Here is a 22,152-nt window from a genome sequence, read left to right on the forward strand (position 1 = left end):
CACTGATCAAGAAACTTTATTGATGGCAGCAGAGAAGAAGGACGTTCCCTGGAACTGGTGGCGGCGGCAAAGAGCGGAGGGGGCGGGGCTTAAAGGGCGGAGCCAGGAGGGAGAGGAAGTGATGTCACCAGAGGCGGCGCCGGCCCGCCATCTTCACCAGAGACGCGCCGAAGAAGAAGAGGCTCTTCATGGTCAGCAGAAGGTAGAAGAGACTGAGGAGCTTCACCTGGTACTGGGACACTGACACACACACACACACACACACACACACACACACACACACACACACACACACACACACAGGAGGGTGTGAGTATGAAACATGGAGCTCCTCAGCAGGTTCTGCCCCCCCGACCCTTGGTCCAGACCTTCAGGAGGCAAAGTGTCCTCAGGGTTCAGGGTCATTGGAGGACAGGAGGCAGCTGGAAGTCACACACACACACACACACACACACACACACACACACACACACACACACACATACATTACTATACATGTCATGACATGATCTATATCATACAATGTGAGTCCATCTTCTTCCTGCTCCTCCTGAAGGTCCACCATTCCAGGATGACCTTCCTGCCACTGATCAGAAGATGAGCCCGTGTCCTCCAGATCTTCTCCAGATCTCCACCAGGTCTCCTCCAGACCTGTTACCCCTGTGAGATCTTCTCCGTGGGCCGACCTCCGATGCTCTCCAGACAGGTCTTCTCGTTCCCCTCAGGTTTCCCACTGGGCCGTTGTCACGGAGACGCTCACCTGCCAGCGCCTCTTCTCCAGGGATCTCCTGCCGGCAGCCCTGAGGGTCGCAGGCCTCGTGCTCCACCCGGCAGCCGTACGCCGCGTCCTGCGCGCCGAGCGGCAGCAGCAGGCCGGCGGCGGCGCCTCCCTCGGCCCCGAGCCGCAGCCCCTCGGGAGCGGAGCTTCCGTGGAGGTCCGTCCAGGAGAAGCGAACCGCAGGAGGAAACATCTGGGTGGCGGCGCACAGCAGGACCTCCGTCCCGTTCGCCGACGCCCGGTACGTGAACACCTCCGGGGGGACGGGATCATCATCTGACCGACCACAGGGGACACAACGGCTCAGGGCATGATGGATGTCCACCAATGGACACCTCACCTGACCCACTACCCTGGAACTACTCAGATACTACATGGAACTACTCAGATACTACATGGAACTACTCAGAAACTACCCTGGAACTACTCAGATACTACATGGAACTACTCAGAAACTACCCTGGAACTACTCAGATACTACATGGAACTACTCAGATACTACATGGAACTACTCAGAAACTACAAGGGACTATTCAGATACTACATGGAACTACTCAGAAACTACAAGGAACTATTCAGATACTACATGGAACAACTCAGATACTACCCTGGAACTACTCAGATACTACAAGGAACTACTCAGGTACTACATGGAACTACTCAGATACTACACGGAACTACTCAGATACTACATGGAACTACTCAGATACTACCCTGGAACTACTCATATACTACATGGAACTACTCAGATACTACATGGAACTACTCAGATACTACCCTGGAACTACTCAGATACTACATGGAACTACTCTGATACTACATGGAACTACTCAGAAACTACAAGGAACTATTCAGATACTACATGGAACAACTCAGATACTACCCTGGAACTACTCAGATACTACAAGGAACTACTCAGGTACTACATGGAACTACTCAGATACTACATGGAACTACTCAGATACTACATGGAACTACTCAGATACTACCCTGGAACTACTCAGATTCTACAAGGAACTACTCAGGTACGACATGGAACTACTCAGATACTACAAGGAACTACTCAGATACTACATAGAACTACTCAGATACTACATGGAACGACTCAGATACTACATGGAATGACTCAGATACTGCATGGAATGACTCAGATAGTACCCTGTAATGAGTTAGATACTACTCCAGAAGTACTCAGTTATTACTAGTATACTTTCAGGGCGACTGACTCGTTATGTTCTTGTTGGTCCAGGAAGCAGAAGCAGGAAGTGGCGTCCATTTTACTCTGTAACTTGTGTTCATAAAGTACAACTGCAGCGTCATGGAGTCCTTTTGAACGCTTATTGTTACTGTGGACATTTACCTGCTGGGTTCACCCAGACTACTAGTAATATACTACTACTGTAATACTTATATACTACAACTGTACTCCTAATATCTAATATAGTAATAATGTACTACTGATATACTACCATACTACAAATACTACTACTGTACTAATATATCACTACTGTAATACTCATATCTAATATACCACTGCTGTACTACTAATATACTATGACTGCACTAATATACTACTACTTCAATACAAATATCTACTATACTACTACTGTACTACTAATATACCGCTACAGTACTACTAATATACTACAACTGTACTACTAATATCTAATATACTACTATCGTACAACTGATATAATACCATACAACAAATACTACTACTGTACTACTCATATACTAAGACTGTACTACTATGAATACACGACCACTGTACTGCTACTGTAGTACTACTATAGTAGTCCTGTCCTGCTACTATATTCCCTGTCATGGTTTCTTACCTGAAACGTAGAGTTTGGTGGCGGAGATGAAGATCCAGGTCCACACGGTGAATTAGATGCTGATAAAAACCTCTGTTTCCTCCTCCAAGCAGAGGAGACACTGAGAAACTCCCGATGACAAGGAAGATAACGAAAAGAAAAACAACAACAAAAGAAGAAGAACAAAGAAACAGAAGAGTTAGTGGACCGGAGTCCCGGAGTCCACGTCTCCATCACCGGGTGCTCACTGCCGCGGAACCCGGTTCCTCCGTGTCTCCTGAGGTTCCTCAGGTGTCCGACGAGCTCCTCCCGGAGCAGAACCCGTGACAGAACATCGGTCCGTGTCTTCGCCGGCGGACCCTGTGAGGTGGAGGTGGTCCTGGGAGCTGTGCTTTCCCACAGCTTTGGCAGCGGCTGGTTTTTGTTCCAGCAGCAGGGATCTTCAGCCGCTGTGGGAGTCACTCCGGTCCCAACAGGCACAGTAGTAGGAGGCCGAGTGACTCTGTTTCACCTCCTGGATCTGCAAGTCGCAGTGACTCTCGACACGAGCAATGGAGAAATCATTGATCTGAGGGTGATTGAAGCCTCTATACTCCTCACAGGTGTCCTCGTCCTCGTTGACATGAAGAATCTGCGTGAAGGTTCCTCCTTCCTTCTTCTGGAACCACCATGTGTATATATGACACTGTTCAGGTCTTGCACATCTGAAGGAGGCAGACTGATTGACTCTCCTGGTCAGCGATAACTCCTGACCCAGATGTGCTGCCGTGGCAACCAGAGCTGCAAAGAAGCAGATGCAGGGCTGAGGGTCGGCGTGAGCCGGCGGCTCCCGATCGGCCGCAAACACTCACCTGAAGTCAGACAGCACAGAGCGGCAGCCGGGAGGGAGAGCATTCTGAGCGCCGCCGCCGCCTCTTCGGGTGGACCTGCGGCGAGGAGGCGCTGGCATGCTTTAAAGGAGGGGGGGGGGGGTTACCGTGGTAACCGTGGTGACGTGGAGGACGTCGGCGCGCGAGGAGATCATCTTTCACGATGAAGGACGGTTTCTGAACCGGCAGGCGTGTCAAGGCCGCGGCTTCTTCCTGGCGATGGAGCGCAGCGTCGGCGGCGTTGAGTCGCACCTCCTCCGCTCACCAGGAACTGTCACTCTCTCGGATTCTGACGTACAAAGTTCTTGGTGTAGTCAGAGCAGGCTCGTCCGGGTGGAACACTCTGCGCCCCCTGGTGGTCGCCATCAGGACTCGCCCCCCCGTGACCCCCCATACCCTCATGGTGACCAGAGTACCAGCGAGGGAGACCCTTTGGACAGCAGGTCCTCGCCTTCAGGTGGGAAGCGAAGGTCCAGGGAGGACGGAGAACCTGCACGGGTCGAACTCGATCGTTCCCAGGATGTTAAGATGTTCTTCACTGCGTAGCACAGAGGTTGGACCTTCATGGGAGTCCATGGGTACTGCATGTATATGAGTACTGCATGTACATGGGTACTGCATGCACATGGGTACTGCATGCACATGAGTACTGCATGTACATGGGTACTGCATGTACATGAGTACTGCATGGACATGAGTACTGCATGTACATGAGTACTGCATGGACATACTGTGTGTACTGCATCAGTTCCAAAAGACAGAGAAGCCTTTACTACAAAATGAATTTTATTGACAGTCAGATGAAACAGTGAAGCTGCAGCTCAGCTGTTCTGAAGTGTAAAAATAAAGATTTTAAACATCTAATAAAACTATAGAAGACTTGGACCAGAACACAGGGAGAAGAACAAGGGAAGAGGGAGAAGAAGAGGAGGAGGAAGGAAAGTTTCAATGTACAGTCTCTACTTTTTGGACCAAAAAGTCCAAAAAGTCCTCCAGCCAGACTCCTGGAGGGGGAGCAGCGCCCTGTCCACGCTCCTCCTGGAGGAGTCCATGGTCCTCCTGGAGGAGGTGTCCATGGTCCTCCTGGAGGAGGATTCCATGGTCCTCCTGGAGGAGGATTCCATGGTCCTCCTGGAGGAGGTGTCCATGGTCCTCCTGGAGGAGGTGTCCACGCTCCTGCTCCTCCAGGAGGAGGTTCTGGGACGGAGCGGAGAAGCTCCCCTTCAGCCAGAGAAGGTCGTGGAGCTTCTGATCACTGAGGCTGCAGCAGGTTCTTGATCTGTTTGGACGTGGAGTCGTCGTTCAGGTGCTTGGTGGTGTACCTGTGGGGGGGGGGGGGTCACATGACCACCCAGGTTACTATGGAAACGGCCACCGAACGGGACCGAAGAGGAGGAGGAAATACTCCAACTGCCAGTAATCACTTACTGCTGTAATCTGATTACAACCATGGACAACACTACCACTGAAATCTGATCAGAGGTTACTTTTCTCAAAGTAATCGGATACTTACGGAAAATACTTGATTACTGCCTGAAAAGTAATCTGATTGTCTTCCAAGAACAAACCATTTACTCGGCCAATATAGCAGATTACTGCCGAGTTGTAATCAGTTGTAACCGTTACTTGACCGGTGTAATGTGATTACTTTCCACCTGAATCAGTTTACTCATGGCTGTAATCCGATGACAACCCAGAAGTAGTCAGATTACTTAACCCATGTAATGAGATTACTTTCCCTTGTAGGTAAAGTAAAAGGTTTACTGATTATTAATCTGATTTCAAGTAATCAGAGCAACCCTGTCTGTAATCAAATTACTTTCAATTTGTAATCAGATGATTTTCTAGATGTAATCTGATTACTGTTTAGCTGTAATCGGATTAATTCCTGATCCCTGTTTAGCTTTTTTTCAGATTAATCAGATTACTTTCCAGTCATGCGCAGGGTGTCTCGCTGTAATCCGATTACTTGACCAGTTGAATGGGATTACTTTTCAATGTAATCAGATTACTCTTGACCGTGATCCAATCAAACCAATTGAACTCATCTCACTCCAGATTGGTCCCTGTAATCTGATTACTATCCGATGAGCATTATAATTATGATTGAAAAAGTAATCTAAAGGCAGATTACATTAAATCAAGCCTCTTCAGTTCATCCCAAGTGTGTGTGTGTGTGTGTGTGTGTGTGTGTGTGTGTGTGTGTGTGTGACCTGAGAGCGTTCAGCAGACCCTCCACGCTGCTCGCCGGCTGTTCCCTCAGCAAGCGAACGCTTCCTTTCACCTGCACCAACACAAACCACCTGCTGGTTCAACCTTCTCCAGCGTTCTGCTAACATCCCCCCAGTGTCCCTGCAACTCACCATCAGAACTTTTATTTCCCATTATATAACGTGTGTGTGTGTGTGTGTGTGTGTGTGTGTGTGTGTGTGTGTGCGCACACACGTCTATGTTAGCCGTCTTCACGAAGGCTCCAGCAGGGTGCACGTGGTCGTACAGGATGATGGTGCCGACCATCACGCGCAGACAGAACAACACCGTCTCATCGGTGGTGAAGCGACTCCTATACTCCCTACACACACACACACACACACACACACACACACACACATACACACAACCATAAGTTCACACAAGTACACATCACATCCACAAACATTCAACAAACAGACATATAGAAACACACCAAAACACACCAGCAGATATGAATAAAAAGCGTGTGTGTGTGTGTGTGTGTGTGTGTGTGTGTTGTGTTCAGGAACTCACGGTGTTTCCAGCATCACCTTGCACACACTGGCCATGGTGCTCAGACAGTCCGTGGTGTTCTCGATGGGAACCTCCGGGTTCTGTCGGCACATCAACACATCAATATATCAATACATCAAAACACCAATACGCCAACAATCAGTTTATCAATAATCAATACATTAATATATCAAGACATCAATATATCAATATACTAATTGATCAATATACCGATACATCAATTCACCAATACATCAATAATCAATATATCAATAGAACAATGCATCAATATATTAAGACGCCAACATATCAATACACCACTATATAAGTGGTTGTATAAACATACGAAATAGATCACGGTATCAGTAGATGATGATATATGTGATCTATTGATCGTCTGTCAAATCGATAGGGACGTATGGATCTCTGGACGACTCACGTCACTGACGAAGGCGGAGGTGGCGTGGCTGAGCGCGTGCAGCATGGGCGTGGCGCTGGCGTAGAACAGAGACATCCGATTGGCCAGCTCGTTGTTCACCTCCTCCCCGCCCTCGGCCTGGGGGGGGGGGGGGGGGGGAGGTCACATGACAGGAAGCGGCGCGTTGGAAAGAAAGGACAGGCTTGGGGGCGGAGCCTCGCCGTCTCACCCGCAGGTTGTTGATCCTCATGCGGCTGATGGTGCGGCGGTAGTAGCTGAAGTCGTTCTGGATGGCCGGGTTGGTCATCTGATGGGACACGGACCCGTCAGCATCTCCGACACACACACACACACGCACACACACACCTCCTCCGCGGCGCCTCGCCGACCTCTCCGACCTTCAGCTCGTCGAAGCGCAGCGTGAAGTGCAGGATGGCGGCGAACTGGCGAGCCAGAGCCTGTTTCTCCTCCAGGAGCTGCATCGGCCTGGAAGAAGGAGAGCTGAGGACCGACAGCAGGCTGTGGAGACCACACTCTGAAACACAACACACACACCTGTTACACACACACACACACACACACACCTACACACTCACACACTCACACATACACACACACACAATCACACAAACATACCTACACACACTCACAAATTCACACTCACTGACTCACTCACTCAGACACATACACATACAAACATACTCAAACACTCTCGCGCACGCACACACACATATACACACACAAACTCACACACACTCACATACACACACACACAGACACTTGCACTCTCACACTTAGATCCATACCTGCCTACACTTACATACACAGACACACAGACACTTGCACTCTCACACACTCATACACACACAAACTCACAAGCACTCACACACACTGACACTCACACACACTCACATACACACAATCATACACACACAAACATATACACACACACAAATACACATGTACAAACATACACACACACTCACTCACACTCAAAGGCACAAACAAACTCACACACACACACATACACTTGCACACTCACACAGACATACATACATACACTCACATACAACCACCTACACACACTCACATACCTACAGACACACACAGATATACACATACAGACACACACACAAACACACACACACACCTAAACTCACACTCACATATGTACACACACACACACACACACACACTGAGCATCACTCACTCAGATACAAACAATCACACACCCACAAACATATGCACACACAAACATACATACACATACACACACGCTCACACAAATACACACATACACACATAAACTCACACACATACACACACACAAACTCAGACTCACATACACACCGATTACACTCTCACACACACATACATACATATAGTCTCACACACATACACACGAATTCACATATACACATACATCCCCACACTCACGCACTCATTCAGATACACACAATCACAAACATATACACACACACATATACACACTCTCTCACGCACATACACAATCACACACACACACATACACAGACTGACACTCACTCACTCACTCACACACACATACATAAAACATTCACACTCACACACATACACACACACGCACACATACACATAATCACACACACACACACACATACACATAATCACACACACATACGCTCTCACACACCAAATACACACATGCACACACAGAAACAAACACTCACACACACACATACACACACACACACACACACACACATACACAAACTCACACACACATACATACACACACTCACTCATTCAGACAGACACAATCACGCACACACACAAACTCACACACACTCAAACTCACACACACACACATACATACACACACTCACACTCACTCACTCAGATACACACAAACCCAGACACACAAACATATACACACACATACACAAACTCTCCCACGCACATACACACAAACCCACACAAACATACACATACATACACACTCTCACACACACTCACACATACACAAACACCATACATACACACAATCACTCACTCAGATACACACAAACCCACACACACAAACATATACACACACATACTCAAACTCTCTCACACACAAATACACACACACATACACAAACACACACACACATACATACACACACTCTCACACATACAGAAACTCACACACACCATACATACACACACAATCACTCACTCAGATACACACAAACCCACACACACAAACATATACACACACATACACAAACTCTCTCTCACACACACACACACACACATACACATACATACACACCTCCAAACACACACTCACACACCTACACACAAACTCACACACACTTACACACCCGTACATACACATACTCACACACTTACACACACAAAATCACACACACACACTCACACACACATCCACATAAAACATTCACACACTTAAACATTGAGACACTGACACTCCATCACTCACTTCTACATTCACACACACACTCACATACATGCGGACACTCACGGACACATACACACACGCACACACATACACACACACACACAACATACTCACACACACACTGACACGCAATAACTCACTAAACCACACAAACACACTCACTCACACATGCATAAACACACAAACACACTCTCTCTCACAAACACACACTTACATACAGTCACACACTCACACACACATACACACACTGACACTCAATAAATCACTTACACACACGAACACACTCTCACACACACACATACATAAACACAGACACACACACACACACACACATACGCACACTCACACACACACAGATAAAAACCACACTCACACACATACACAACACACTCACAAGCACACACCTACACACAAAGTCACACATAAAACCTTCACACACACACACACACACACACACACACACACAGCAGTGGTCATGTCTCACCAAGGCTCTGAGTGAATTCATAGAAGCTCTTCAGTTTGCTGACCAGAGGAACCACAGCAGACCAGGCCCGGTCCTGGACCTCCTCCACCCCTGGACTCTGGATGGCCTGCACACACACACACACACACATTGTGTAACTCCAAGGGTCCATCGAGGTCCTCTCCTTCTCCTCCAGATGAAGGCCCACCTGTCGTATCTCCTCCCCGGCCCCTCTGTAGGCCTGCAGCTCCTCCAGGACCACCTGGGCCTCCGCCAGGACCCCGTTCACCTTCTCCCAGACCTCCCTCTCCGACGGCGAGGGCTGAGCGTCTGCGGGGACACGCCGGGGTCAAAGGTCAGCACCCGACCCGTACCCCCGACCTCCCGGACCCCTATGGACCATCGGGACTCACTCTCGAAGTCCAGGAAGAAGTTCCCCCCGGCCTGGTCCACGTCCCGGCTCAGGACCCGGATCAGGTTCCCCATGGCCTCGGCTCGCTGCCGGAAACCAGACACATGATCACGTGACCAGAACATCCCACGATCACATGACCACAACAACATCACATGACCCCCCAGGAGGAAGGCATGGGTCCAGAGAGGAGGAGAGAAGGTGAGACCGAGGATGAACTCTGACCCAGAGAGGAGGAACCTCACCCTCTCATCCATCCATACATTCACTTCTTCATCCATCCATCCACCCACTCATCCACTCATCCTTTCATCCGTCCATTGATGGAAAAGGTTAGAAGATGTTTGTGATGCAGGAAAGAACTTCTGCCTGCTGATCACTTGCATGTGAACAACACTTTCTCTTCTTCTTCCTCCTCCAGTCCGGTGTGGTTCCTCCAGGTTCCTGCCAGTGGTTCATCCATCCACGGCTCACTTCCTGGTCCTCTATTGATCCGGCAGAGCCCGGCTGGTGGTCCGGTCCTGCTCCGGGTCCCGGTCCGGTGCTTCGGCGCCGGAGGCGCTGCGTGTTTGTGTGAAGCAGCGGGAGCTCCGGCAGGACGAGACACGTCCGCCGCGCCCGGATCGGCGGGAACCGCCCGGATCCACCGGGAAGCGACCGGATCCACCGGGATCCGCCGGGACCCCCTTGCCCCCTCCCGGTGCGCAGCCCCCCCCCCCCTCACCTGTCCGGCCGGTGTCGGCGGTCGCTCACGTGCGTCCGGTGTGCGTCCGGTGTATCTCCGGTCCGAAGCCCCGCCTCCTTCCGCACCGCCGCCAACCCGGAACAGAGGCGCTCGCCGCGGCGTTCACTATAAAAGGAGACGTTTCCTGAGGAGGAAGTGGAGCCGCAGCCAATCAGAGGGCGAGGACCTGACCGGGGGGCCGCACGACTTCCTGTTTACTTCCCGTTTACTTCCTGTTTACTTCCTGTTTACTTCCACGGGGGTCCGCTTCCGTCCCGGCGGCACGCTCCTTGGGGAAAAGGCTTGTCATTCATATCCGCCTGTTTGTCATATCAGTTTGTGAGTTTGTTTTCCCCTCCTGTTTTATCTGTTGAATCCACTCATCTTTGTTTTCATTTGTTTGTCTGGACAAGCCGACAGTTTGTTGTTCTTTGTCTGTTTGTTGACATAGTCGTCCCTCTGTTGATTGTTGGCGTGTCTGTGTTATCTGACTGCCCATGCGTTTGTTTGCTTTGCAGCCAGTTTGTTTGTTATTCTTCGGTTTATTTCTTTTGTGTTTTTGACGTTTGTTCACGCCTTTGTGTCTCTGTTGTGTCAGCAGGCGGATTCGTGTTCCCGTGGTTTTGATTGGAAAAGACCTAAATGTTCCCCGCCCGTCCAGCAGGGGTCGCTGTCGCCCGGCGGGGGTTGTATTGCGGCGGTCTGGACGTGACCCGGATGTGACAGTTGCACTTCCGGGTCAGTTGGTCCGCTGAGCTGGCCCACGGTGCTCCCGGAGCGGAGCGTCGGAGACTCGTCGGCGTCGGCGGAGGTGCTCGGCGGGCGGAGATGCGGCTGTGCGGGTCCCTGCTGGCCCCCCTGGGCCTGCTGCTCTGCCTCGGCCCCCCCGCGGCCGCCTGGGACGCGGACCTGGAGCTGCTGGACCTGGTGGAGGAGATCCCGCAGACCTTCTACCAGTTCCTCTCCCTGGGCCAGGTGCGTTTCCGCGCGTCTCCATGGCGACCGCGAAGGCGCCGCCGAGCCCGTTAGCATCGTGAGCTAGCGGGCCGCCGGTCCGGTCCAGAGCTAGCATTGAATGCCAACGCTAAGCTAAAGGCTTCTGTGCCTCCGGCGCAGAGCGGAAGGTCTTGGATTGAAGCGGGGAGGCGTGAGGACCATCTCGTCCCGCCGCCGACCCAGAAGAGCTTCTGGAGATCTAATTGAGTGTTGAAGTCTAAAACCGTGACCGGACCCAGGAGAACCTGGCTTCACCCGGCCGTCACTTGAAGGACTCGGTCGATTTGTTTGCTTGCCGGTTGTCCCTCGGTGTGAGGAACCTCACTGGAGATCCTCATGAACCGAGGAACCTCTCCGGCTGAGGGCCGCGGTCCAGGCGGACCTTCCGCTGACCTGTCCTTCCACATTCAGACAATCGGGGGACAGATCGGGGGGGCGGCCCCTGGTTTGAGTCCGCCTGGTTCCCTCCGTGTTCTCCTGCCTGGGTCTTCTCCGGGTTCTTCAGTCCACGGTCAGCAGCTCCACTGGAGGCTCTCAGGAGTCTGTAGGCTTCGGCGAGATGGTGAACAGTCGGTGGACGTGTCCGGATGCAGAACCCTGTCTCCGTCTCTCTGTCCTCAGGACGCCACGGCGGCCGAGATCAAGAAGGCGTACCGGCGCCTGTCCCTCGTTCTCCACCCGGACAGGAACAAAGACGAGAACGCCGAGACTCAGTTCAGGCAGGTGAGGGAACCTCGAGAAGGTGGCGAGAAGCCGGCCGGAACCACTGGACCGCATTAACGCTCTCTTTCCGTCAAGCTCGTCGCCATTTATGAAGTCCTGAAGGACGAGGAGAGACGGCGCAGGTGAGGCTCATCAGTGGACACTGGGATCCGACCTTCACTCCGAGATGCCCATCAACATGTGTGTGTGTGTGTGTGTGTGTGTGTGTGTGTGTGTGTGTGTGTGTCCACAGGTACGATGACATCCTGGTCAACGGACTTCCTGATTGGCGGCAGCCCGTCTTCTACTACAGGCGTGTGAGGAGGATGAGCAACACGGAGCTGGGCTTCCTGCTCTTCCTGATCCTCACCGTGGGACACTACGCCGTCATCTGGTCCATCTACCTGGAGAAACAGCTGGTGAGACGGCCGGTCGGAGAGCGGCCGGCGCGTAGCGGCTCGCGTGACCTGACGGTGACTGTTTCCAGGATGAGCTGCTGAGCAAAAAGAAGAAGGAGAAGAAAAAGAAGTTGAGCTCCAAACCCGCCGAGGAGCTCAGGTGCATCGTCCAGGACCGGCCCGACAGGTACGGCCGTGACCCAACCCCCCGGCTCCTCCTCGTCGGCCGGTCTCTCAGGACTCATTGTACGCCTGGTCCGCTTCTCCAGAGTCCTGGACCGGCCCCACTGGCAAGACATCCTGCCTCTGAAGCTCAGCATCTGGCTTTACCTGTCCGTCAAGAACCTGCCGCAGACCGTGCAGGTACCTCCGCTGGGCTCCGGGAGGCCCGGAAGGTTCGGTGATGGGTGCCGGTCCCTCACGCGTCCCGGTCTGGCTGTGTTGCAGGAGGTCCAGCAGTACTACGAGGACTACCGGCAGATGAAGCAGCAGCAGAGGGAGGAAGCAGAAGCTGAACAGGAAGTCTTGATCAGTAAATATTTTCAAAATCAATTCTGCCTTCGCTCCCGGAGGGCGTCTCTGTGAACGGACCTCCCGTCCATCCACGGTGACCGCTGATCCATCCTCCCACCAGGAGAGAAGAGGCCAAAGGTCAAGAGGCCAAAGATGGAGTTTCCTGTGTACGAGCCATCGCAGGAGAACCTGAACCTCCAGAGCTACCAGCAGACGGCCTCCATCGAGGACATCGAGGACCAGATGGACGACTGGCTGCAGGCTCGCAAAGCCTCCAAGAAGAAGGTCTTGGTTTATTGTGTGTGTGTGTGTGTGTGTGTGTGTCTGCTCACCGGCGCCCCCTGTGTCTGCCCTCAGGCTGCCGACTGGACGGAGGATGACCTCAGTCTTCTCAGCAGGTTGATGGTCAAATTCCCCGGGGGAACTCCGGGCCGCTGGGAGAAGATCGCCCAGGAGCTGGGAAGATCTGTGATGGATGTGAGTCGACCCCTCCGATGTCCTCAGAGCTTCAGGCTTCAGCGGTGGAGCTGAACCGTGGATGTGTTTCCTCCTTCAGGTGACCAACAAAGTCAAACAGGCCAAAGACAACGTGAGCCTGACCTCAGGTAACCCCTGTCTCTCTGAGGATCTCCTCCGGTTCTGCTGTGGTTCTGCTGAGGCGGCTCACGGGTCGTTGTCTCCCGCAGGTCTGGTGAAGTTGTCCGACTTGAAGGGCCCGCCTCTTCCTGCGAGGTCACTTCCTGTGGCTGACGGCGTGGGCGGAGCCAGCGAGGAGCTGCAGGTGGAGGAGGAGGCGGGTTCCTCAGCCGTCAGGAAGAGGAACAGGAAGCCCGCCGCCGCCGCCGCGGACACAGGGGAGCTCAAGGTCAGAGGTCGGCGGCAGAGGGACTTTGACCCCGCTGCGGTGGTGGAGGAGGACGAAGAGGCGGAGCCTCAGGAGAAGCCAGACCCTCTGGCTTGGACTCAGAACCAGCAGAAGCTGCTGGAACTGGCCCTGCAGCAGTTTCCCAGAGGAACCGCCGAGCGCTGGGACCGCATCGCCAAAGTGGTTCCTGGGAAGACCAAGGTGAGACTACGTCTACCGGGAGGACCGTATCTGGTGTATCACTGTATCTGCTGAGGCGCCGCCGCAGAGCCAGACACAAAGATAGCGGCTTAGTAGGGTGACATTAAAAAATGGGCGGAGCTTGATGACTGACCGCAGTGTTCTTGCCGCGTTCCAGGAGGAGTGCATGATCCGCTACAAGATGCTGGCGGAGCTGGTCCAGAAGAAGAAGCAGGCCAAGAGCTGATGAACCTGGCCTCTGACCCGGATCCAGATCAGACTGATTCCCCTCATGTTTTTCTCCTCTTTATTTCTGTCCTTATGGTGTGACAGCTCACCTGCTCAGGTGTGGTTGTTTTTTGTTTTATATATATATAGATATATGTATATATATATCTATGTATACACAACTGAGGAAGTCACCTGACCTCATAGCTTCACGTGCCTTAGGTCGCCAAGCATGCCGTCGGTCACGTCTGTCCAGCTGATCAATAAACATATTTATTGTCTCCCGCAGCGTCTCGTGTTAAAATCAAAAGAGAAAGTCACAGGATTGACTGAGGGCTGACGTTTGACCCCAAGTGGCCGTCACTGTCAGTTAAAATGCTGGAAACATCCCTGAAAACCGGATATCTTCCCCCCATTCACCACCGTGCTAAGCTAACCATGCCCATGGATGCAGCTCGGCGTCTGGCCCGAGGGCTGTTGGACACACAGAAACATCACCGGCGCATCCGTCGGGTCAACGGGGGAGAAGTCGACGAGGGATTATCCAGGATTCGGGCTCATTGTATTCAAAGTGTCTCATTTCAGGACTGGATTGACTTGTTGAATCGAAGCAGAAAACACAATTATTAGTAATAAAATGTGAAAAGCCAAAACGTTCTGGTCTGCAGTTTCGTTATTATAATCAACAATATTGTTAGTTGATTTAATACGTAACGTGTTTTGTTGTTTTTTTTGTTTCGGAGCTTTTATTCCGAAAAGTCAAAAACCGGAAGCGTGTTTGTTGTTGTTCCTGCCAGCGGAGCGCGGGCCGGAAGTGCCGGTGGAGGAAGACGCTGTCGGTTAGCATTGAGCTCTATTTCGAGCCCAACACGTCAACGCCGCCGTAAGTCTGACAGCTTCGAACATTTGGAAGTCTTTTCTTTTTTCCTCAATTCTAAACGTCGAGAAAGAAACGTCCCGCTGAACATGCTAAGCGTGGCACGGCACCGCTAGCGGATAGAGCAGCTAATGGCTAACGAGCTAACGGCCTGTGGGAGGACATCGGGGTTTGGTAGGTTGGAGGAAGATAAGCTGGGATGAAAACATAGGTGGAGAAGACAGGAGGAAGAGCTGACAGTTTCTCTTTGGGAGCGAGGAGGCTGGAGAGGATCAGGAAGGAGTCCATCAGAGGGACGGCACATGGGAGATGTTCTGGAGATAAAAATCACACTGAGATGGTTTGGAGGTGGCCAGAGGAGGGACGGTGAAGATCTGGGTAGAAGAACGACCAGAGAGGAGCATTTAGGGCTGGAGAGAGAGAGGACAGGAAGGTAGTTGGGGTTAGACGGAGGCAGGTGATCGGCCGTGGTTACAGGTGAGTCTGAGATGTCACTGAGGGTCACCTGGTGTCTCCACAGGTGCGATGCGGGCGCCATGTCTCTGCAAGCGATGCTGCAGGAGCGGATCGGCGCCGCCCAGGCCCTGCTGCAACGGGCGGAGCAGCTGAGCGGCGGCGTGGAGGGCCGGGGCAAGCTGTGCGGGAAGCTGCGGGCCGAGCTACGCTTCCTTCGGCGGGTGGAGGCCGGCGAGCTGATGGTCAAAGAGTCTCACCTGCACAGCACCAACTTGACGCACCTCACCGCCATCGTGGAGTCGGCGGAGAGCCTGGAGGGCGTGGTTGCCCTGCTTCACGTCTTCACCTACCAGGACGAGGCGGGACACAAGCAGACGCTGGTGGTGGACGTGGTCGCCAACGGCGGCCACACCTGGGTGAAGGCCGTGGGCCGCAAGGCCGAGGCGCTGCACAACATCTGGCAGGGGCGGGGCCAGTACGGCGACAAGAGCATCGTGCGGCAGGCCGAGGACTTCCTGCAGGCCAGCCGCCAGCAGCCGCTCCAGTACAGGAACCCGCACATCGTCTTCGCCTTCTACAACGGCGTGTCCAGCCCCATGGCCGACAGGCTCAAGGACATGGGCGTGTCGGTGCGCGGTGACATCGTGGCCGTCAACAGCGTGCTGACGGAGGACGGCGCCAGCGACGGCGAGGAGGACAAGCGGGAAAGCGACGAGGAGAGCAGCGAGGAGGAGGACGAGGAGGTGGCGTCGGAGGCCACCCGCGTGGACCGCGCCACGGTGGTGGCCAGCCTGGCCTTTCCGGCGCAGGTGGAGGTGGAGGAGTGTCCGCGCGTCAACCTGGACATCACCACGCTCATCACCTACGTGTCCTCGCTGAGCCACGGCCGCTGCCACCTCGCCTTCCGGGAGCCCGTCCTGACGGAGCAGGCGGCCCAGGAGCGCCGTGAGCAGGTGCTGCCCCGCCTCAACGCCTTCATGCAGGGGAAGGAGCTCTTCGCCTGCCGCGCCGCCGTCCACGACTTCCAGGTCATCCTGGACACGCTGGGAGGCGAGGGCGAGAAGGAGCGCGCCCGCCAGCTGCTGGCCAGACTCCAACTGGTGGACGACCAGCCGTCGGAGCGCACGCTGCGCCTCACGCCCAGCGCCAAGGTCAACCGCCGCTCGCTCATGATCTTCGGCACCGGCGACGCGCTGCGGGCCGTAACCATGACGGCCAACAGCCGCTTCGTCAGGGCGGCGGCCAATCAGGGCGTCCGATACAGCGTGTTCATCCACCAGCCGCGGGCGCTGACGGAGGGGAAGGAGTGGAGGGCCACGGCCATCTGAGCGGCCCCCGCCGCATGGGCTGATGGGACTTTTTTGCGTTTGTCACTCCGTGTAAATATCAGTTTACCATCAGCCACTTATTTTCTTGACTGTTGAGAATGAATCAATAAAGCATATCAATCACTCCCTGTCCTCCTGTTCAGTGGTTTGTCGGAAGGGCAGAAAACGCCCCAGGGGTTGCTATGGAAACGACGACCGTTTTCAGGGGTTTGTTTTGACAAATCCTTCACTTTAACATCAGATACACAAGTCAAAGTAAACTCGTTCATTCTTGGTTTCTATCCGTGTTTGTCATCGAGTACGAACGGCGTCCCCGGTTTTATTTTGAAAACCGGACGACGCTGTGAGCGAGCGGCCGCCTGCTAGCCTGCTAGCCCGTTAGCCTGCTTGCTTGCTAGCAGCTAAGCCCCGGGACCGGCAGGGGTGTTCGCGGGGGGAGGAGATGCCCCTGGTGGCGGCGGAGGCGGAGCTGCGCACCTTGACGGAGGTGAGGACGGCGGTTGACACCTCCGGGTCCGGCGAGACGACTTTATATGCCGCTAACCGCCGGGAGGATCGGCGCTAGCAGCACCGATACTAGCCGCTAGCCGCCCGGCTAACTCAGCCAGCCCTGCCCACCCGGAGGGTTAGCTCAGGCTGCTAACCGATGCTAAAAACAACAACAATAAAAACATCTGACAAATGGCTAAACGCACCCAACCCTTCCTGCCTTGTCTCCTCTGTCCAGTGTCAGTACATTTCCCCGGTGGAGACCCTGTTGGACCTCCAGAGGGTCCGCTCTGTCTTCACAGACCTTCGTCTCTACGTGGACTTTTACTGTGAGTTCGTCCCCCTGAGGTTCTGGCGGGCCACCGGAGCTGGTTCTGGGGACAGGGACCTCCAGAGCCGTCCTCCGTCCGGCCGTCCTTCACCACATGTGTCCTCCCCAGGCTTCCCCAACAAGGAGAAGAGGAGGCTGGTGTACCTGGCTGGGACGGTTCCGGTCCACTACGATGGTGAGCGCACATGAGGAGGTCTGGAGAGGAAGGGGCTTGTGGAGGAACCTTCAGGTTCTAGCTGACTGACCTTGTTTGAAGCTCAGGTCTGGTGTTTCTCCACAGGGAAGGACAACAACATGCCGGTGTGCGTATGGATCCACGAGCACCACCCCGCGTCCAGGCCGCGCTGCTACGTCTGCCCGTCCAGCTCCATGGTCATCAACCCCTCGTGTCCCTGCGTGGACGCCTCGGGGAACGTCACCCTGGACGCCCTCAGCAGCTGGACTCAGGTGCGGTTCGGTGCGGCCTGCGGATCTCCTCCCCGCGGGGGCGGCGAGGAACGTGAGTCCGAACGGAGGTGATGGAAGGTCAGGTGTGCCGTGTGCCCTCCAGGGCGTGTCGGACCTCGCCGGGCTGGTGTCGGAGATGAGGCGGGCCTTCCAGGAGGACACGCCCCTTTACGCCAGGCCCGCGGCACAGGCTCCGCCCCCTGCGGGCAGAGGGCAAAGGTCAGACCGAAATTGGATTCCCGGAGGTGAGAGACGGACCGTGATCCTCAACTTTCCTCCGTCTGAAGCCTCCAGCGTCCGGTCTCCTCCGGACCGAGCCGCACCCCTCATGGTCCCGGGAGCCAATGGGAGCAGAGCGAGGAGGCGAGGGTCAGGAGGTCCTACACGGAGGAGCTCCTGGGGATCGACTTCAGCGCCGCCCCTCCCCCGACCGGCAGCAACCCCTTCCTAAGCCCCCCCCCTGCAGGTGAGACCCTCACATGCCTGAAGGTGGGACACCAGCCTCTGGACCCCACAGGTGACCCCCATCAGGAGAATCTCAGCAGGAAGATGGAACCTCTGAGGTTGGACAGGAAGTCCAGCAGAGACCAGAAGGGTGGGTGTGAGCGCCGCTGCGGGTTCTGGGACCGGGTCCGGCATCCAGGTTACCTGTCTGTGGTTCCAGGTTCTGAGCCGGATCCGACCCTCTGCTCCCAGGAAGCTCAGGACGGAGCGCCGGCAGGTGTGGACCAGGTGAGGGTCTCAGCAGGTCCCTGCAGGCTCTGGGTCCAGGCAGGTCCCGCAGGTCTCAGCAGGTCTGGGCGTTCCCCTCTTCCAGATGGCGTCCTGCCTCCCCGCAGAGCAGGCGGCCATGTTCTCCGCGCTGCTGACCCTGGAGGGGCGGACCTTCAGCCCCGCGGACGCCCTGGAGGCGGTGAGACTGAGCAGAGATCTTCCATCGGCCCTGAAGTTCCTGAGCCACCGCTGCCCCATCTGCCAGGAGCAGGTGTCCTTCAGCAAGGTCGGGGTCATCACACGGCCCGCCGGACGATCGCGGCCCCCGCGGCGTTCCCCTGACCCTCGGCCTTCTTCTTCTTCTTCTCCTGGCCGCTCCTCAGGTCATCACCATGACCCACTGCTCCTGCTCGCTGTGCCAGGCCTGCTTCAAGGCCTTCTTCTCGGCGGCCATCAAGGAGAAGAGCATCGAGCAGCTGGTGTGTCCTCAGTGCGGTCGGCCGGAGGTCAGAGGTCAGGGCCGGATGGAGGAGGCCATGGAGTACTTCAACCTCCTGGACACGCAGGTCCACCTGAGCGCCGTCCCTTGAGAGGTCCTGGAGGTCTGAGGAGAGGGTGAGGAGGAGGTGAAGGTTGTTTCCCCGTTTGTCCGCAGATCCGTCACTTCCTGCCGCCTCAGATCCACGAGCTCTTCCAGACCAAGCTGAGGGACCGGGCTCTGCGGGAGATGCCCAGCTTCCGCTGGTGCGCCCACGTAAGACACCAGGAGGTCCGAGGTCCGGCCGGGTCCTCCACCTCCAGGAGCCTGACCTTCTGACCCGCTCTGTTCCAGTGCTCCTTCGGCCTCCTGCATGAAGCCCACCGGCTGAGGATGGACTGTCCCAGCTGCAGGAAGAGCACCTGCTCCCAGTGCAGAGCACCTGTACGACACACACACACACACACACACACACACACACACACACACACGGGTCTGGTCCGCCTGCTCCAAACCTTCTGTCCTTCTCAGTGGTCTCCACAGCACCAGGGCCGGTCCTGCCAGGAGTTCAGAGCCTGGCAGCAGCAGCAGCAGCCGGACCAGACCGGACCGCTGCTCCGCTCCAGCAGCATCGGTACCACCTCCAGACCTCCAGGACCCGGGGCCAAGGGGGGCACCTTCACCTCAGACCTTCACCGAGTGTGTGTGTGTGTGTGTGTGTGTGTGTGTCAGTGTGTCCTCAGTGCCAGCTGATCTTCAGCCTCTCCAGAGGAGGCTGCCTGCACTTCACCTGCTCCCAGTGCCAGCATCAGTTCTGTGGGGGGTGCAAGCAGGCCTTCAGCCTGGGCGCCGTGAGTCCACACACACACACACACACACACACACACACACACACACACACACACACACACACACACACACACACACACACACACACACACACACACACACAGAAAGTATGTCATTTGTAAATGAGGATCAGTTTTGTGAAAATGGTCTGGACATTGATAAAGACAGGAAGTGTGTTCCTACCAACGGAGGGTTCCTGGGAATTAGGCTCCTGTAGAGAAACAGTGTCTGTAGAAGACCTTCTAATGGTGGAGATGATGAGGTGGAAGGTCCTGGTCCCTGGAGGCCCCACCATCAGAAGGTGGTCCAGGAGCTGGGAGTGACACTGGCTGTGTGCAGGCCTGCGGGTTCTCCTTGTCCTGCGGCTCCAAAGGTCTCCACGCCCACCACCCCCGGGACTGTCTGTACCACCTGCGGGACTGGACCGCCGCCCGCCTGCACCTGCTGCTGCAGGTGGGTCCGCCTCGCCCCGCCCCGCCCCCGACCCCGCCGCTTACCGCCGACCCTGATGTCATTTCCTGTCTCAGTTTCACAGAGTGTCTCCCTCCCTGCTGGAGCCGGCGGGCGGCGGCGACGGTGAGGCGTTCTCCCGCTCGCGCCGCCGGTTCTGCTCCTTATCGCTGTGACTGATGTGGACCTTGCAGAGGCGTGCTCGGTCCTGGAGCTGCGGGAGGACGGCGCCCGGAGGGAGGAGGCGTGCGGGCGTCCCGCCAAGCACCGAGGATACTGCTTGTGAGAGCGCCGCCCGCTAGCCGCCGCGACCGCCCGGCGCCGGCGGGTCCGACTCACCCTCCCCTGTCTGCAGGACGCACTACAAGGAGCGCCTGGTGGAGCTGGTCAACCGCTGCGGCGCCGACCCCGCCGCCCTCTTCAGCCCCGCGGAGATGACGGCCGAGCTGCGGCGCTGGCACGTTGCCGTGCCGACCAGGAGGGCCGACGAGACAGAATCAGTGTTCGCCCAGCGCCTGCGCCGGGTCAGTGACATCATCGGTGACGCCATCGGGGAGCAGGGGTCACGAAAAGCAATGGTGGGGTGGGAATCATCACCTGGTTGCAGCCAGCCAATCACAGCGCGGGATGTGTGTGTGTGTGTGTGTGTGTCAGGTGCTGACCAGCCGCCTTCCTCTCCGGACGCAGCCCCGGTCTGCTCCCACGCCCCTCGCCTCCCTTTGCCCCCTGCCTTCAGAAGTGGCCGCCGCCCCGGCTCCGCCCCCACGCCACCTGCTCAGTGACTGACTCCGCCCCTTTCTAGAGTAACACTCCAAGTCACTGGAGCAGGACGTGGTCTCTGATTGGCCAGATGGCGTCGCCATGGCAGCAGAGATGACCACGAGTTGATGAAAGCAGGAGCAAGCACACCGCCAGGCGTCACCATACCAACAGCACGCAGCGCCACTGTGGGGGGCAATAAACTTCAAGTCACATGATGACTACGGTCCAATCACAGGGTCCAACAGACGCACATATTAGCATCTGTGAGTTAGCACTCTTTAAAGAACATTAACTACTGTAACGTATGCTAGCCGCATTAGCGATGCTAACCTCTGCACTTTAACGGTTCTAATAAAAATGTCGGGTGAATCATCCGGAGAGTGGCGACCCTTGGTTTCCATGACGACAGCGTCCGGATTGATA

General features: G+C 55.0%; 4 protein-coding genes and 1 long non-coding RNA gene across 16 annotated transcripts; 3 read left to right on the forward strand and 2 right to left on the reverse strand.

The window, feature by feature from the left end:
• Nucleotides 1-3,017, reverse strand: LOC147219457 (uncharacterized). The gene is made up of 4 exons (XR_015108685.1): nucleotides 2,614-3,017; nucleotides 761-1,054; nucleotides 369-422; nucleotides 1-240 (listed from the first exon to the last, which is right to left on the reverse strand). It is a non-coding gene; the product is annotated as an uncharacterized LOC147219457 (long non-coding RNA).
• Nucleotides 3,018-4,229: 1,212 nt separating this feature from the next.
• LOC147219458 (CYFIP-related Rac1 interactor B-like) lies at nucleotides 4,230-10,783 on the reverse strand. 7 transcript variants are annotated; one of them, XM_086172228.1, is made up of 11 exons: nucleotides 10,667-10,783; nucleotides 9,944-10,028; nucleotides 9,739-9,860; nucleotides 9,552-9,657; nucleotides 7,014-7,159; nucleotides 6,854-6,931; nucleotides 6,646-6,762; nucleotides 6,228-6,307; nucleotides 5,825-6,033; nucleotides 5,675-5,745; nucleotides 4,230-4,783 (listed from the first exon to the last, which is right to left on the reverse strand). In XM_086172228.1, the coding sequence occupies exons 2-11, from the start codon at nucleotides 10,014-10,016 to the stop codon at nucleotides 4,685-4,687; spliced, it is 1,101 nt and encodes a 366-aa protein (XP_086028354.1). In that variant the 5' UTR covers nucleotides 10,017-10,028; nucleotides 10,667-10,783; the 3' UTR covers nucleotides 4,230-4,684. The 7 variants fall into 7 exon arrangements, with proteins under 7 accessions (XP_086028354.1, XP_086028356.1, XP_086028355.1 ...); XM_086172230.1 differs by having other exon boundaries at nucleotides 7,023-7,159; nucleotides 10,696-10,760; XM_086172229.1 differs by having other exon boundaries at nucleotides 10,696-10,760.
• A 57-nt stretch (nucleotides 10,784-10,840) lies between these two features.
• dnajc1 (DnaJ (Hsp40) homolog, subfamily C, member 1) lies at nucleotides 10,841-15,201 on the forward strand. Of its 3 annotated transcripts, XR_015108684.1 has the most exons (14): nucleotides 10,841-11,005; nucleotides 11,265-11,641; nucleotides 12,284-12,385; nucleotides 12,461-12,507; nucleotides 12,618-12,783; nucleotides 12,852-12,949; nucleotides 13,032-13,125; nucleotides 13,210-13,294; nucleotides 13,397-13,560; nucleotides 13,633-13,752; nucleotides 13,832-13,880; nucleotides 13,962-14,341; nucleotides 14,499-14,666; nucleotides 14,838-15,201. XR_015108684.1 is itself a non-coding variant. In XM_086172208.1 (13 exons), the coding sequence occupies exons 2-13, from the start codon at nucleotides 11,495-11,497 to the stop codon at nucleotides 14,565-14,567; spliced, it is 1,521 nt and encodes a 506-aa protein (XP_086028334.1). In that variant the 5' UTR covers nucleotides 10,841-11,005; nucleotides 11,265-11,494; the 3' UTR covers nucleotides 14,568-14,829. The 3 variants fall into 3 exon arrangements, 2 of the variants coding, with proteins under 2 accessions (XP_086028334.1, XP_086028335.1); XM_086172208.1 differs by lacking the exon at nucleotides 14,838-15,201 and having other exon boundaries at nucleotides 14,499-14,829; XM_086172209.1 differs by lacking the exon at nucleotides 14,838-15,201 and having other exon boundaries at nucleotides 10,874-11,005; nucleotides 11,268-11,641; nucleotides 14,499-14,829.
• A 145-nt stretch (nucleotides 15,202-15,346) lies between these two features.
• On the forward strand, nucleotides 15,347-17,334 carry c25h7orf25 (chromosome 25 C7orf25 homolog). Its single transcript, XM_086172254.1, has 2 exons — nucleotides 15,347-15,431; nucleotides 15,946-17,334. The coding sequence occupies exon 2, from the start codon at nucleotides 15,962-15,964 to the stop codon at nucleotides 17,207-17,209; it is 1,248 nt and encodes a 415-aa protein (XP_086028380.1). The 5' UTR covers nucleotides 15,347-15,431; nucleotides 15,946-15,961; the 3' UTR covers nucleotides 17,210-17,334.
• Nucleotides 17,335-17,535: 201 nt separating this feature from the next.
• Nucleotides 17,536-22,103, forward strand: LOC147219461 (E3 ubiquitin-protein ligase RNF31). Of its 4 annotated transcripts, none has more exons than XM_086172196.1 (18): nucleotides 17,536-17,696; nucleotides 17,937-18,027; nucleotides 18,139-18,204; nucleotides 18,286-18,476; nucleotides 18,580-18,695; nucleotides 18,764-19,071; nucleotides 19,141-19,208; nucleotides 19,294-19,476; nucleotides 19,574-19,756; nucleotides 19,846-19,944; nucleotides 20,023-20,112; nucleotides 20,200-20,302; nucleotides 20,401-20,519; nucleotides 20,857-20,970; nucleotides 21,045-21,093; nucleotides 21,162-21,249; nucleotides 21,323-21,491; nucleotides 21,622-22,103. In XM_086172196.1, exons 1-18 carry the CDS (start codon nucleotides 17,652-17,654, stop codon nucleotides 21,751-21,753), a joined length of 2,214 nt encoding a protein of 737 aa, XP_086028322.1. In that variant the 5' UTR covers nucleotides 17,536-17,651; the 3' UTR covers nucleotides 21,754-22,103. The 4 variants fall into 4 exon arrangements, with proteins under 4 accessions (XP_086028322.1, XP_086028324.1, XP_086028320.1 ...); XM_086172198.1 differs by having other exon boundaries at nucleotides 18,310-18,476; XM_086172194.1 differs by having other exon boundaries at nucleotides 18,764-19,208.
• The last annotated feature ends 49 nt before the right edge of the window (nucleotides 22,104-22,152 follow it).

This window comes from Fistularia commersonii, chromosome 25 (assembly GCF_037954325.1).
Source record: "Fistularia commersonii isolate RoL2024-O1a breed Wild chromosome 25, RoL_Fcom_v1.0, whole genome shotgun sequence".
Taxonomy (NCBI): domain Eukaryota; kingdom Metazoa; phylum Chordata; class Actinopteri; order Syngnathiformes; family Fistulariidae; genus Fistularia; species Fistularia commersonii.